The sequence below is a fragment of the Nelumbo lutea genome, chromosome 3 (genome assembly GCF_056320005.1).
Source record: "Nelumbo lutea isolate HS-2025 chromosome 3, American lotus-T2T, whole genome shotgun sequence".
In the NCBI taxonomy this organism is placed as follows: domain Eukaryota; kingdom Viridiplantae; phylum Streptophyta; class Magnoliopsida; order Proteales; family Nelumbonaceae; genus Nelumbo; species Nelumbo lutea.
Genome location: NC_142686.1, coordinates 23487102 through 23501266, shown reverse-complemented (window position 1 = coordinate 23501266; position 14165 = coordinate 23487102). Strand labels below are relative to the sequence as shown.

General features: G+C 37.4%; 1 protein-coding gene across 2 annotated transcripts in view; it reads left to right on the top strand.

The window, feature by feature from the left end:
• Window positions 1-13955, top strand: part of LOC148863628 (N-terminal nucleophile aminohydrolases (Ntn hydrolases) superfamily protein) — a 54458-nt gene extending 40503 nt beyond the window's left edge. The window contains exons 7-12 of one of the 2 annotated variants that reach the window (XM_088980588.1): window positions 2079-2242; window positions 3035-3198; window positions 11772-11895; window positions 11972-12076; window positions 12215-12263; window positions 13621-13955. In XM_088980588.1, coding sequence (XP_088836714.1) covers window positions 2079-2242; window positions 3035-3198; window positions 11772-11895; window positions 11972-12076; window positions 12215-12263; window positions 13621-13634 — 620 coding nt within the window. In that variant the 3' untranslated portion in view covers window positions 13635-13955. The remainder of the gene's footprint in view (window positions 1-2078; window positions 2243-3034; window positions 3199-11771; window positions 11896-11971; window positions 12077-12214; window positions 12264-13620) is intronic. The other variant, XM_088980587.1, reaches the window with a different exon arrangement.
• Window positions 13956-14165: the final 210 nt, after the last annotated feature.

The window sequence follows — 14165 nt, the reverse complement described above, 5'->3', positions numbered from 1 at the left end:
AGGCCCATTAACGCAGGCCCAATTACAAGATAAGTTAAACATAAGTATGGGCTAATAAGAACTCTTATCAGCCGAACATCACTCTAACATTCTAACAAATCTAATTCGGTTCATTTCAAGAACTGAACCATGTGCTCTGATATCATTATTGGAAGGGTTAGAATCCATCTTATGGATGACCGAACCATGCTAGATGGTTGGGGAAATTTTCAAATTTTTTCTAACCCTTATGAGAACCGATTTCCTGGTGTTTTGAGAAAATACATTTTTTCGGATTGATCTTGCACTGAACCGAACCAAATTTGAAACTAAATCAAAAAGGGAAATTATACTTGATACAGATAACACAAGGACAGATCCCAAGGTGGAAGTTCACGCCCAAATTAGTCCTAAAACCAACCTCCACTGAAGATGGCATAGTGTATAGGTGAAGCCGGTTCAGCAACATTGTTTTCTTGCAAAAACTAGGAAAAAAACTGATAAAAAATCAGTTCTTGAAAGCCTAGGTCGAATTAGGGTTTCTTGGGAGAAAAAGAGAAGAAGAGAGGACAAGAGAGAAGTGTTCTGGTCTAGTTCACCTTCTTCTTCTTTTATCTCCTTATAGAGCACTCTCCTAATCTAATTAGGAGATTATCCAGGACTGTATTTAGAGATAAGCCTTATCCTCTTAAGAGCATAGGTGCTCCATACCCAATACCAAACCCAGATTCGACCCAAAGTACATGACAACTGACAACTTAATTAATCTTATTAATTTTGGGCCTTAGGCCCATTTGCTTCAAAGGCTCATGACCTAGGGTGTTGCATGGCCACATTAGGCCTGATATTGTATGGCGTGGGACACCACAATGATTTTACACAAGCCCACATGAGTTTGGCCCAACCTTTGAAAGAGGCTAGGCCAAATTCACTACTCAAGGCAGTGAACCCCTGACCCAATCAACATTAGTCCAGTTTGGGCTCAACATTTACACCTAAATGATCATTGGATTCAGCCACCCTATGAAGACCCAAGGATAATGGACTCATGTAAGACAGCCCATCAGGTAATCAACCCTTTAATGGTCTCTTATACTAAACTTCTCAGCCCATAATGATTAAACATTGTCCGAAAGGGAAGGACCTCTCCCTTGGCTACAAGGTGCAGTGCCACACTCTCTGCTCGGATGGATCTCGGGATTAAAACCTTTTTCATAAAATAGTCGTATATATAACATTTAAATACTTTTGCAAAGCCAAATTTCAAACACAAGCAAAATCCACTATCGACAATTTAGGTTTCCATCATAGAGTGTAAACCCTGATATTCACTTTGTCTAACAAATGGGTCGATCCTATCATTATGATCACCCACTCAAGTGAATTCTTAGACTGCCCCAACATACCCAAGTATTTGACCCTTAATGGATCTCACTGGTTGGCATATCAAAGGCAGCCCAGTCCAACACCTAGTACAGTACCATAATCAAGTCTGGGGTTATGTGTAAGTTTTTAGTTTCTCCCATCTATCTCCAAGGTCCAGGGCATAACTGGAAATTGGTCTGGGTTTAGTGCTTCTTCTGGTTGTGCTTGGGGTCAAACCCTAGCAATTGAGACATGCTGCTCCAATTCCTTGGCAGCACACTGGTGTCAGCCTTGCCTTATTATGATGAATTCCCCAAATCTATCCAATGGTTGAGAACATTCTAAACTAACATGAGTCTCTTGAGTGTCCAGTTTAAGGGGTAATACACAGAAGCATACCAATATTAACATGAAACAACAATGTACATACAAACTAATATAAAATATAGTATTTTGTACTCTACAAATTTGTATTTGTACTCCTTCCAAACTGAGCCTAAATCTTTCTAATATCTTCACTTGTATAATCTTTGATGGTTAAAGTTTTATTTCTGCTGCTTGAATTAGTCTGGATGGCAGACCAATATGCCTATTATTATAAAGCATTAGAAATTTTTCAGTTTGTGGGGATGTTGTTGGTTGACTTGTGTTCCATTGAAGATGAAGAACATGAATCTGGTAAATTTATCATAGCTATATCTTATTTCAATGTGATATTTGCGGTTATATTCCAGAAAGAGGAGCTCAACCATTTGATCCAGTGAGGGGAACTGACAGTCAGCCATCTTTGTTCAATACCTCCAAGGAGGACTGCATTATGGATACTGTTGGAGTTATTTGTGTTGATAATGAAGGACATATTGCATCTGGAGCTTCTAGTGGTGGTATTTTGTTGAAGGTGATGGAAGCTTCTTATCTAGGATCATGGATGCCACTTTTTTTCACTTAAATGTTCTCAAAAGTATATTTTTTTCATTGGCTTTTCCTAGTTGACTTTATTTTATTATTTCTTAAACAGCATTGCAGGTTGTGTTCTCCTTTCTGTTTCTCCTGAATGAATGATGAAAACTTCCAGTATTTGTGTTTGAATCTAATTTTTATAGTCTGTCAATCTTGTCTATTCTAGGGCATTGTAAAACGCAATTACATTTTTCAGTCTTGAACACTAAGGCCATTTGTGATGAAATTTAAGTTATTTAACTCATGTCGAGAGAGAAAGGTTCAGATTTAGAAGTTAATTGGTTTTTCCTAAATCAAGGCAATTGAGAAAATGAATAGAAATGAAATACTCATGCCTTCCAACCTCCAGCCGTCCTTTGAAATGCATCCTTGAGGGTTCCGTCAGTTTCTTTCACTCTACTTGTTAAAATATTGGTACTTCAGAGTGGAAATTCAAATTATGACATGATCCAGGATGGTAATTGGTAGAATAAGTTTTTCATTATGGAAAAAACTAATAGGTTTAAGGCTTCCATCTATCTGTTAGACTGTTACTATAAAAGTGATGGATTTCTTTATTTTGAAGGGTACTTACAGGGGTTAAGCATTGGGCTCAATATCATGTAGAAATAACATTAATGAGATTGTTTTTTCACGTAAATTCACCAATACGAAATTGCTTCTCTGTGATGTAAAAGATTAATTCCTGAAGCTTTGAAGTCTAAGCTTAATGCTTAATCATTTCTTACAGGTCAGTGGACGTGTTGGGTTAGCAGCAACATATGGCTCAGGGTGTTGGGCATCCTCAAAAGGTCCCTTTGGTGCTCCTTTTGTAGTTGGTTGCTGTGTATCTGGTGCTGGAGAATACCTAATGAAGGGATTTGCAGCTCGAGAGTGCTGCATTTCATCATCACTGTATGCTTCTTCCCTCTACATAGAAACAATTTTTTCTATCCTTCTGAACCAGACTACAGGTTGCCTGCTCTTCTTTTCTTCTCGTGAAAGTTCATCAATTTTATTTTCTTTGTCTAGAAGCAAGCAGCTATATAGTTAAATGAAAGATGGGAAGGGCAAAGAAGTTCATCATATACATTTTACATAGAAAAGAAAACTCAGGAGGAGAATCTTCATATCAGTTGTCATTACTCTTTTAATGAATAGGTAACTATCTAGTTGGTGCCTGTTGGTTAAGACCTGTTTTAGGTGACAACTGTGCGGCAAACAGGATTGCCATTTTAATTTGAATGTACATGTGGTTAGTTTTATAATGGTGATCGGCAAAGCATTAAACAACTAAGCTTTATTCCAACTATTTGGGTTTGGCTACAGCAGTCTAGCTCTGCCATTTGGCCTTTTAGAGCTTTCAAATTGCACTATTGTCTTAGTATTATCATTATTGGTTGTTGATGCTTTGGTTAAATCTTCTTAATACTTCATCTAATATTGTCACTCTGGCTACCTTAGTTTCTAATTTATTCACTCATTTCTAATCCAGTTTGAACCTGGTCCATGTACAGATACCAATTTACAGGGCATACTTCAAGAAATAATTTAGTTCTAATCTATTAAATTAAATGTAATACATAACACCTTACATCTCTTATTTCTTTTATCTATGTGTAAGTATAGCTCAAACTGTGAAAGTCGGAATGCATTTATGTCCACACATACAAAATCTGCAGGCTTTTAGACCCAAATAGTAACAATAGTAATAGAGTCTTACTTTCATACCAAGGTACTGAACTGGTATTTAGACAGGTCCTAATAGGGATCCTTGTAATTGGTTCAAGGTCTAGCTGATATTGGCAGGTGTAGGCCATAGGGTATGCACTGCCACCCTATTACATAGCTGATCCTATAACTGCCTTTTAAATCTGTTCTTGAATGTGATTGATATACTTTTTTTATCAGTAAATTTGATTGATATACCATGCAACATTAGAAAGGAAATCTCTACTTCATCTGCCTTCATCTCAAAAAATTAGAAAGGTCATCTCTTCTTCATCTGCTTAATTCCGCTTCTATGGTCAACATCCTGCTCATTCTTATTTTCTCATGGATAATTGACCTTAGGTGTTGAAATGGTCTCTTTCTCTTACTTTTATGGATAAAATTTCGCTTGAAATGTCCTTTCTTAGTCCTATCACATGCTTTTTCCTAGCTGAATAAATACTATTTGAATTTCTTGTTCTCTTTTCAATAAACTTCTCATTTAATCACTTAAAAGGACGGGGAATCTCCTGACATAAATTTCAAGATGAACTCCTGGTGCTATTATTTAGGCTCCATTTTTTCCATGTAAAGGAAATGACTTAGGCTCAGTTTGGAAAGAGTAGAAACGCAAATATGTGCAGTACAATACATAAAAAATTATACAAAATACAAGATTTTGCACTCTACATATTTGTATTTGTACTCCTTCCAAATGGAGCCTTAGGGGAAATTGAAACAGACAAAAATAGGTGATAATAGGTGATCTTTTCAGGAAACGCATTTTTCACATCCTTGGTTGGATGTAAATTGGAAAAGTAATGTTTTCTTTTGTTTCCAAATGATCTTAGGCTTTTATTTGTTGTTTTCTGCACTTATTGCAAACAAATGGAGTGTCAATCTTTTAATCTCTGCTCAGCATGTCCTTGCCTTAAGTTTCATCTTCCGGTTCATAAGCTTGACTGTGTGACAATTGGTGCAGCTTTATATTGTCTCCTTTGAACAACATGGTGGCATTCCCATATTCCTCTCTTATTTTCTTGGCCAAAGAAGCCTATAAAAAGAATTTCATAATTAGGACAAGTCAACCTCTCCCTGGTGCATTTTGAACATCATGTAAAAAGATTTTTTTTCAATTCCTTGATGGAGGACAATTTTGTGGTAATGACCTTTTGATCTTCATCATTTCATTACCGATTTTCTTAATAATTACCCTTTTCCTTGGGTTTTCTTGGGGGCATATTTTGCCACTTTTTTAATACAGCCCACCACCTCGTTCTTCCAAATTTTGTTTTTTCTTTGTTGTCAAATTGTCTCCAAGTAGCATTTTTTCTAATTTTAAACTTCATTAATTAATATGCTTGATCTCATATTTCTTTCTACTTTTCTATCTCTTGATACAAAAATCTGGAAGTGATAGCTTATGTTGTGTGATCAGACTCTCTTGACTTTTGAGGCTGGCCTTGAAATGTTTACATATTCATCACTTTATCTTATAAGAAAAAGGTTTACATGATTCCTATTTGATCTACTTTTTTATTGGACCTACATGATCCGCTTTTGATAATTTAAATGCTCTTCTCCCATTGTGAATTTCAAAATCACATCTCTCACATAATTTCTTTCCCTATTCCCAAGATATCCCATGTGTTCTCTTCTTATGCAACATTGTCATTTTCCATATGCTCACTTAAAAGTTAAAACCTGTAAATATTCTTCTTTTTTGAAACTCTGCAATTTATATCATCCATGTCTTTTGAAAATTGATTCTCCATTGATCCTAGGGGCCATTACTTGGTGTAATGGTAAAATCATGGGCTGTCAAGTGTAAGAACATGGATTTGAGTCTGAGAGTGGCCACTTTGTGCAAAAAAATAAAAATAAAAAAAAATGCCAAAGGTTAGGACTTGTTGAAATAGTTTATTTTATTTCTTGTTCATTATTTTCTGTCTTGTTAGGGTCTGTTTGGTCGGTTTAAAGTCTTTTTTTATTTGCTGCTATTGTACTTTATTTACAGCAGGGGCACAAGGCTCTTTTTCCCATTCTTTTGGTCACCCTATAAATATTAATATAATCTGGCACCACCAGAACCATTCCATTGTTGCCAATCTCCCTTCTTCTCTTCTACCTTCTCTCTTCTTCCTCTCTTCCCTTCTCTCTCTTATTTCCAGTCGACTTTATACTGTCAAGATGGTATCAGAGCGGGATTACTGATTGTGAAAGCAGATCGAACAAGACTTTCTTTTTAATTCGACTTGCTGAATCTGGACGGAACAAAAAACTGAATCTGGGCTGAACAAAACTGATCTATGACTGGTACATTCCTTAATTTTTTTCTTCTTTTATCTTTCTTGGTCGTGTACCAAGAGAAAAATCAAATGAATCTAGGCTGCTGAATGTTGTCAGACGTTTGTGTGGTTTATACCTCCTTTTTTCTTGGATCGTGTGATCCTGTACCTGTGAAAAGGTGACTATAGGTCACGGATGACCTATTATCCCCAGTTTTTTGTATGATTACAAGTTGTTAAGGATCTCTCCTGATGGTTAATGTACTTAGACATTCTGGAAGGTTGGTAGGTTGGGACTGTTAACCTGTATAGGTCTGAAATTAGTCTGATCTTGCCTTTTTTCTGGAAATTAGTGCTGTTTTTTGTGCTCAGTTTGAGTCCAAACCGAAGTGTGTGTGTGGACTGCTTACTTGTGTGGAGCTAAGTGTTTTTTTTGGGGGGGGTGTAAGGAGGGATCCTAAGTTGAATGTTGAGACTGAAATTCTTTTTTGACCATTTCCTCTGAGAATTCTGCTACTTCGGGGGTTTCAAGAAATCAAAATGGAGTGAGTGGGGGAATGGATATGAGTTTTCCCATGGTTGTAATTCCCTTTGATGGACTAAACTACCTTAAATGATCTAGGGGAATAAAACTCTACATCACTTCTAGGGGGGAAATAGGATATATTAATGGAAAAGTGAAGGAACCGAAGAATGGAAGTGTTGAATATGATAGGTGGAACCAAGAAAATAGTATGGTGATGTCATGGCTCTTGGTTTCCATGCTACCACAAGTAAGGAAGACATTCATGTGGGCTAAAACAGCTTGCGAAATATGGGAACAAGCAAAATCTACTTATTTAGAGTAAAGGCACTATGCCAAGATATACCAACTACAAGCTGAATCCTCTACTTGCAAGCAGGGGGAGAGGAGTCTCTCAGTGTACTACTCAGATCTGACATCAGTTTGGAAGGAATTGGATCACTATCAAAATGTGAATTGGAAATGTGATGAAGATGCAAAGGCATACAAGTCACTTGTTTCTCAGCAACGGACATTTGCTTTCCTTTTGGGGTTGAACCTTTCATATGAATCTATTAGAGTACAAATCTTGGAAAGTAAAGACTTGCTATCACTTCAGGAGGTTTATGCCTTAGTCCAGTCAAAAGAGAGTACAAGTGTGATGAATTGTGCAAAGGGGGAGGCAGTTGCCCTAACTTTCCGAGGAAGTACATATTCAAATGTCGGAGGCTTCTTTAAGATTGGTGATTCTCAGAAGAGAGTATATGACAAGAGTAAACTTTGGTGCACCAACTGTCAAAAGACAAGACACACCAAAGATACATGTTGGGACCTCCATGGGAAACCTAAATGGGCATAGGAATTGAGTAAGAAGTCAACAATTGATCAGAGTAAGAAACCAATCCAGCAAAATCAGAAAAAAATACAACTCAGCTAATATGGCATCTCAAGAGACTAGTCCCGTGGTAACTCAGGAAATGCACTCTAACTTTGACCTCAAGGAAGAGATTATCAACCCCTTTCGTGACCATTTGGAATTATATGGTAGGACTCTCTGCCAGATGGATTCTGGTCCTACTCCCTTCTACCTCCTTTGCGTCTACATCAAGTAACACTGCAACTGCTTTCCATGTGTCATCTCATACATCTGATTCCCCTTGGATAATTGACTCTGGAGCCTCAAACCACATGACTGGTAAGTCAAATTTATTTCAAGCATATAACCTCTTCTCTGGGAGAGATAAGGTAAGACTGGTTGATGGTTCATTCTCCACCATAGCTGACCAAGGAACCATATCTCTCCCACTCGGCCTTACCCTCTCTAATGTGTTGCATGTTCCTAAATTACCTATAAATTTGCTCTCCATTAGCAGTATTACTCACTCCTTGAATTATTCAATTACTTTCTTTCCCTCTTCATGTGTGTTTCAAGATTTGGCCTCGGGGAAGACGATTGGTAGAGGAAGCATGGTGGATGGTCTCTACATGTTGGAGAATAAAGCTAGTCTTGTGGCTACAAAGTCCTTGAGTTTGTTCAGTGAGAGTCAAGCCTACTTATGGCACAATCGTCTTGGTCATCTTTCTTTTGAGTCATTAAAACTTATGTTTCTAAAATTATTTAAGTCTTGGTTAGTTAGTAAGTTGCAGTGTCAGACATGCCAATTGAGCAAACATTGTAGAAGTTATTTTCCTTTAAGAAATAAAGATCTGAATTTCCATTTCATATTGTTTATTCTGATGTTTGGGGCCCTGTTACTCTACCTACTGAGGCTAGACATAAGTATTTTATTACTTTGATTGATGACTACTCTAGATATAATTGGGTTTACCCTATGCAATCTAGAGATGAAGTGCCCAAAATTGTAAAAGACTTTCAATGCATGGTTTTCACTCAGCTCCAAACTGAAATTCATATTTTCCAATTAGACCACACTCTGTTTATGAAGAAAGGTGAAGGGAAAATTGCAGCTTTAATCATGTATGTGGATGACATAGTGATCACAAGAGACTAGAAGACTAAAATACAGAATCTGAAGAAATTCTTAGCCACTCAATTTGAGGTGAAAGATCTAGGACCTTACATTATTTCCTTGGAATTGAAGTTACCCGCTCTCAAAAGGGAATCTTTATTTTCCTATGGAAATATGTACTAGATCTACTAGAGGATACATGCAAGGTAGGGGTGAAGCCAATTGACTCACCAATTGAACCCAACCATTAGTTGGGAGACTGTCAATGAGAGTTCTTGAAAGATGTGAAGAAGTTTCAGAGAGTTGTAGGGAGACTCTTATATTTGTCTATGACCAAGCTTGATATTGCTTCTGTAGTGGGTTGACTTAGTCAGTTCATGCACAATCCTAGGAGAACTCACTTTGAAGCTGCAGAGAGGATCCTTAGATACCTCAAGAAGTTTCCAGGAGCTGGTTTGCTGTTCCAGAAACATGGACATTTGAAGGTGGAAGTGTATACTGATGCTAGTTGGGCAAGGGTAGTCGATGACCGAAAGTCTACCAATGGGTATTGTAGGAGGAAACTTGGTCACTTGGAGAAGTAAGAAGCAAAGTGTGGTGGCTAAATCCAGTGTTGAAGCAGAATACAAAGCTATGTCTCGTGGAGTTGCTAAAATCATGTGGATAAGAAACCTGTTAGGGGAAGTGGGTTTTGCAGTTAACAACCCTATGTCACTCTATTGCGATAATAAAGCTGCTACCAACATCGTTGCAGTGTATGGCATTTTGTTGGGAAGTATTCCTTGGAAAAGTAAACACTCTAGATAACCTACAGAAGAGAAGACCTTTCCTCTGTATTTCTCCTAATTGGTGTATCATCTGTAGAGCTCACAGTGAGGATTGTTACCACCTATTAATATCTTGTCCCTTTTCTACAAACCTTTGGGCTTGGCTACTTTCGTTGTTTGGGAGTAGTTGGAGTCTACCAACAGGAGTTCACATGCTCTTCAACCATTCTACCTTTTATTGGCCTACAAAAATAGGGAGAATTATGTGGAGATGTGCCTGTGCTGTCTTGATTTGGACTCTTGGGAAGAAATGAATGTTAGAATTTTTCAAGAAAAGGAAAGGAGCAGTCAGGAATTGAAAGACTGTGTGTAAAATAGGGAAATACCTTGGCTGAAGACCTTGGAAATCTTTCATCAATTCTCCTTTAACGACCTTTGGAGAAATTGGCCAGCAGTAGTGAGGTGTTCACCCCTAAAGGACAAATCAATTACAAGCTGGTCTCCTCCATCCCAAGGCTCACTGAAGTTGAACTTTGATGGAAGTAGCATGGGTAATCCAAGATTATTCGGAATGGGGGGTGCTTTGAGAAATGAGAAGGGAGAAATTTTGTTGCTCTACTTAGGTCCCTTGGGAATTGGGGACTCCATCAAGGCAGAACTTTTAGCTGTTGTACAAGGGGTGCAATTTGCAAATCAGTTGGGGGTACAACACCTAACAATCGAGGGGGATTCCAAAGTAGTGGTGGGTTGGTTGAAAAATCCTAAAGAGGCTATGTGGTGTTACAAGAATGAAATGAAGAAATTTAGTTGGTTGACAAGGAATATGTTGGTCACTGTACAGTGGGTGGGGAGATCAGCAAATACTTTGCTAGATGTGTTAGCTAAGCAAGGGGAAAATAGGGAAGAATTGTTTTGGGCTCAGTTGTGATTCTTGCTTTTCTTTCCTAGTTTACTTGTAAGATTCAAGGAGGGGCTGCAGCCCGCGCCTCTCCCTAGGATGTTGTGTGAATTCACTCTAAATCTGCTTCTGAATTAATAAATTTATTATTATTCATCAAAAAAAAAAAACATTGTTGCTAATCCAGTCCTCCATGAGAGGACGAAACACATTGAAGTTTATTAGAGAAAAACTTGTGAGTGGAGAAATGTGCACTCCATATGTCAACTCAGAAGAACTTGTGGACATCTTCACCAAGGGTCTTCATTATGTGCGATATAGTGATTTGTGTGACAAGTTGGGCATGACTGACATCTATGCTCCAACTTGAGGGGGAGTGTGAAATAGTTTATTTTATTTCTTTTTTATTATTTTCTGTCTTGTTAGGGTCTGTTTGGTTGGTTTAGAGTCTTTTTTTATTTGCTGTTATTGTACTTTATTTACAGCAGGGGCACAAGGGTCTTTTCCCTTTCTCTTAGTCGCCCTTTAAATATTAATATAATCTGGCGCTGCCAGAACCATTCCATTGTTGCCAATCTCTCTTCTTCTTTTCTACCTTCTCTCTTCTTCCTCTCTTCCCTTCTCTCTCTTATTTCGAGTCAACTTTATACTGTCAAGAGGACTGTATCCAGTCCACCCCTCCCAAGACCGCAGATAGCTTGGACCGACATTGGGTAGTGGCCTTAATTCTCATTTGATCCTGTTTGTGGTTATATGTGTGTAATTATTTTTTCTCCTATGTTCAAGACCCAGTGGAACAGTATTATTTCTTGTTATATTTTGTTTCAGAGGGAGGTTTTTCTATATCTGATTTGCATGCAATTCATGCCGTTCTATGTCATTGTTCCATCAAAAGAATCATTACTCAGGGACCTTACGATTGCCTGTTTGGTTGAAGTTAACGCTCCAAATTTGGTTGACCATTCAATTGAATGAGTGTCTTCAGTTAAAAGGCTCAGTGTGTTATAGTTGATCTTTGATTTTTTGCTTTGGTTAGCACATGTTTTCTTCATTATAAGACTACGATTTTCCATGGCCTCTGCTTGGTTCTCTGAGTCATCTTGATAGGTGTTGGATATCCACTCATGTCTATGAATAAATTTTATAGATAGAAGTGTGTAATTCAGTTGGGTTGTTTGCACTTGTAAATATGATTTTAATACGTTGTCTCTTTTACCAGTCCGTTCTTTCCTTTGTTGGCTTTAGGGATTTATCAGTAAAATCTGTGTATGCTAGGACAGTAAAACATGGTAACTTCTAGGCTGATCATTGTCCATTGTATTGAGTTATTTAGGATATGTTTCTTTTTTGTAGATCACAATCAGGCCCTGCATCTGCTTGCAAGAAGGTTATTCACTCAGTTGTTCAGGATGACAATCCAAAATGTCCTGATAAAAGTGTGGGAATTCTACTTGTGCAGGCTGATGCTCCTAAAATGGTGAGCTCCCTACCTGAGACTTTTATTTTATTTTATTCTTAAAGACACTTATGCAAGTGATTTTTTTCTGCTTTAGGTTCCAGGAAATTCCTCTAAGCTGAAAGCCATAGAGATTGCTGCTGCTTATTCTTCCTTGTCTTTTGGAATAGGTTATTTTGGAAGCTCTATGGATCGTCCCAAGGTATTACAAGTATTTGTTTTATTCATTGTTTTGTGTGTGCAACTGTGCATCTGTTAAGAAAAAGGGGTTGAGATTAATGCAGCAAGAATTTTATCAATGATAATACAAATTTCTTTTGGTGGTTTTGCATGGGAGTAGAGGGGCATAAAAGTCTTACCCCAAGAAACACATGGAAATGTTATAAAAGGTGACTGCCTTGTATCCTCAAATTTATCCCAACTTATTAAGTTTTTCAAAGTTCATACCAATGTTGCTTGCTTGTTCTTTAGTGCAGGTTTTAGAAAGACCATTACTTTTCCATTTTGAGGCTAGGAACTGTGTTAGTACATGAAGCCAATAAACAATTAAGCATAATTGTCATCACAAGCAATTGACATTATAAGTATCATTTTTGTATTTAGAGGAAGTTACCATTTGTTATAGTATTTTATTTTCTCAAGTAAAATATCTGAACCATCATACCAACAAAAAAATAAAAATTAAAAAGTGGCATGCCTTTATAATGTCTTGATGCATATGATGTTTCTACCTACACGAACTTTTACTATGATCATTCTATATGATACCAGATGCCTGTACATGCCTAGTGTAACATACAATACTTGATGGATATGATATCGGATACTACACAGATACTTCTACATGTATTTTATATCATTAACACTTATAAAAATGTAAAGTGGTATGTTTTAACAAATCATATCATAAAAAGATCTGCACATGTTAGAAATTTAATGAAACTTGGCAAATCTTACATCTTGAAAAATGGCATTTGCCTTCAAAAACTAGATATAAAAACATGATGTAAGCATTACATGGGATACCATACCTATATCCCTGTCCAGGATTTTTGGAAATAGAGAGTTACATCCCTGTTTTCCATATCCATGTCCATGTTCATATCCATATCCAAGCATCATAGCTGATCATGAATTTGTTAAAAGTGGCATACCTCAAACTAAGACAGTGTCCAAGGCTTAGGTCAAGCTGGTCAGACATTCTGGCTGGATTATGAACAAAATGAATCTTTTTCCCTTAGGGTTGTTAAAACTGCTGGATGGGGATTTCTAATCCATTGGATGGTAGAATGTATTGAGGCATACTGCCATCCCTTTTTTTGATTGACACAGTCAAGCAAATGTTTTGACAATATATTAATACTTATAAACCTGTGGGGAGAAATGAGAATTCTTTTCCAGTAATCAGGTGTTTGTCGCTGGGCTACAATCCCAAGCCTGCAGTGCAATATATTTCTATCAATTTCCCAAAAGTTTGGAACAGAAAGATGTGTAACAGGACCCTTTTATATATGCTTCTCTCGGACTGTCAGGCATGCTACGTGGGATTTTCAGAAGCTTAGATCACATTGTAATCTCTGATTACTCGTCAAATATCCTAGTTGAGTGTTCTGAGATTCTGAAATCCCGTACTTCATGTTGCATATTTTATTTCTCTTCAGTTGGGGATAAGCTGGACAGGAACATAGGACATCGTGGACGTGGTTATACTGTTCTCATAGCTTTGTTATTTGTTATTTCCTGCAGGTTTCAATTCTTAGGACTACAAAAAGGCAAACTACCACGAGGATTGACCATTTCGAAGCGCGAATTGATCTTACTATCACGAAATCCTGACTTCCCGAATGGCAAGGTCAATATTATCGCCATTTTAGATTATTAAATCATACATCCTAATTATGTAAAATGGGAGATGGAGGGTGCAACTTTGTTTATAAATTGAAGCTTTGTTTCTTCCAAAGTACGATTGCACACTTGCACTCAGGTGGACCCACCAAGTGTTATGGAAAGTAGATGAATTACCTATTTCTAGATCCATGTATTTTTTTAATCTTTTTTATCAATGCATGTATAATTGGACATCCCTTTATTTGATTGGATTGGATCAAATTCCTTTGCGTTAAAATCAAGTTACGACCCATATCGAGCTCGCATTTAAAAATTTACGGACTCCCAACTGTTAACCGCAGTTTGGACTCCAAAACCCACTTCAATTTCCTTAACCGCCCAAACCACCGCTTCCTCTCTCTCTCCCTCTCTCATTACTATGTTCGTCACTTGTTCAAATGGGT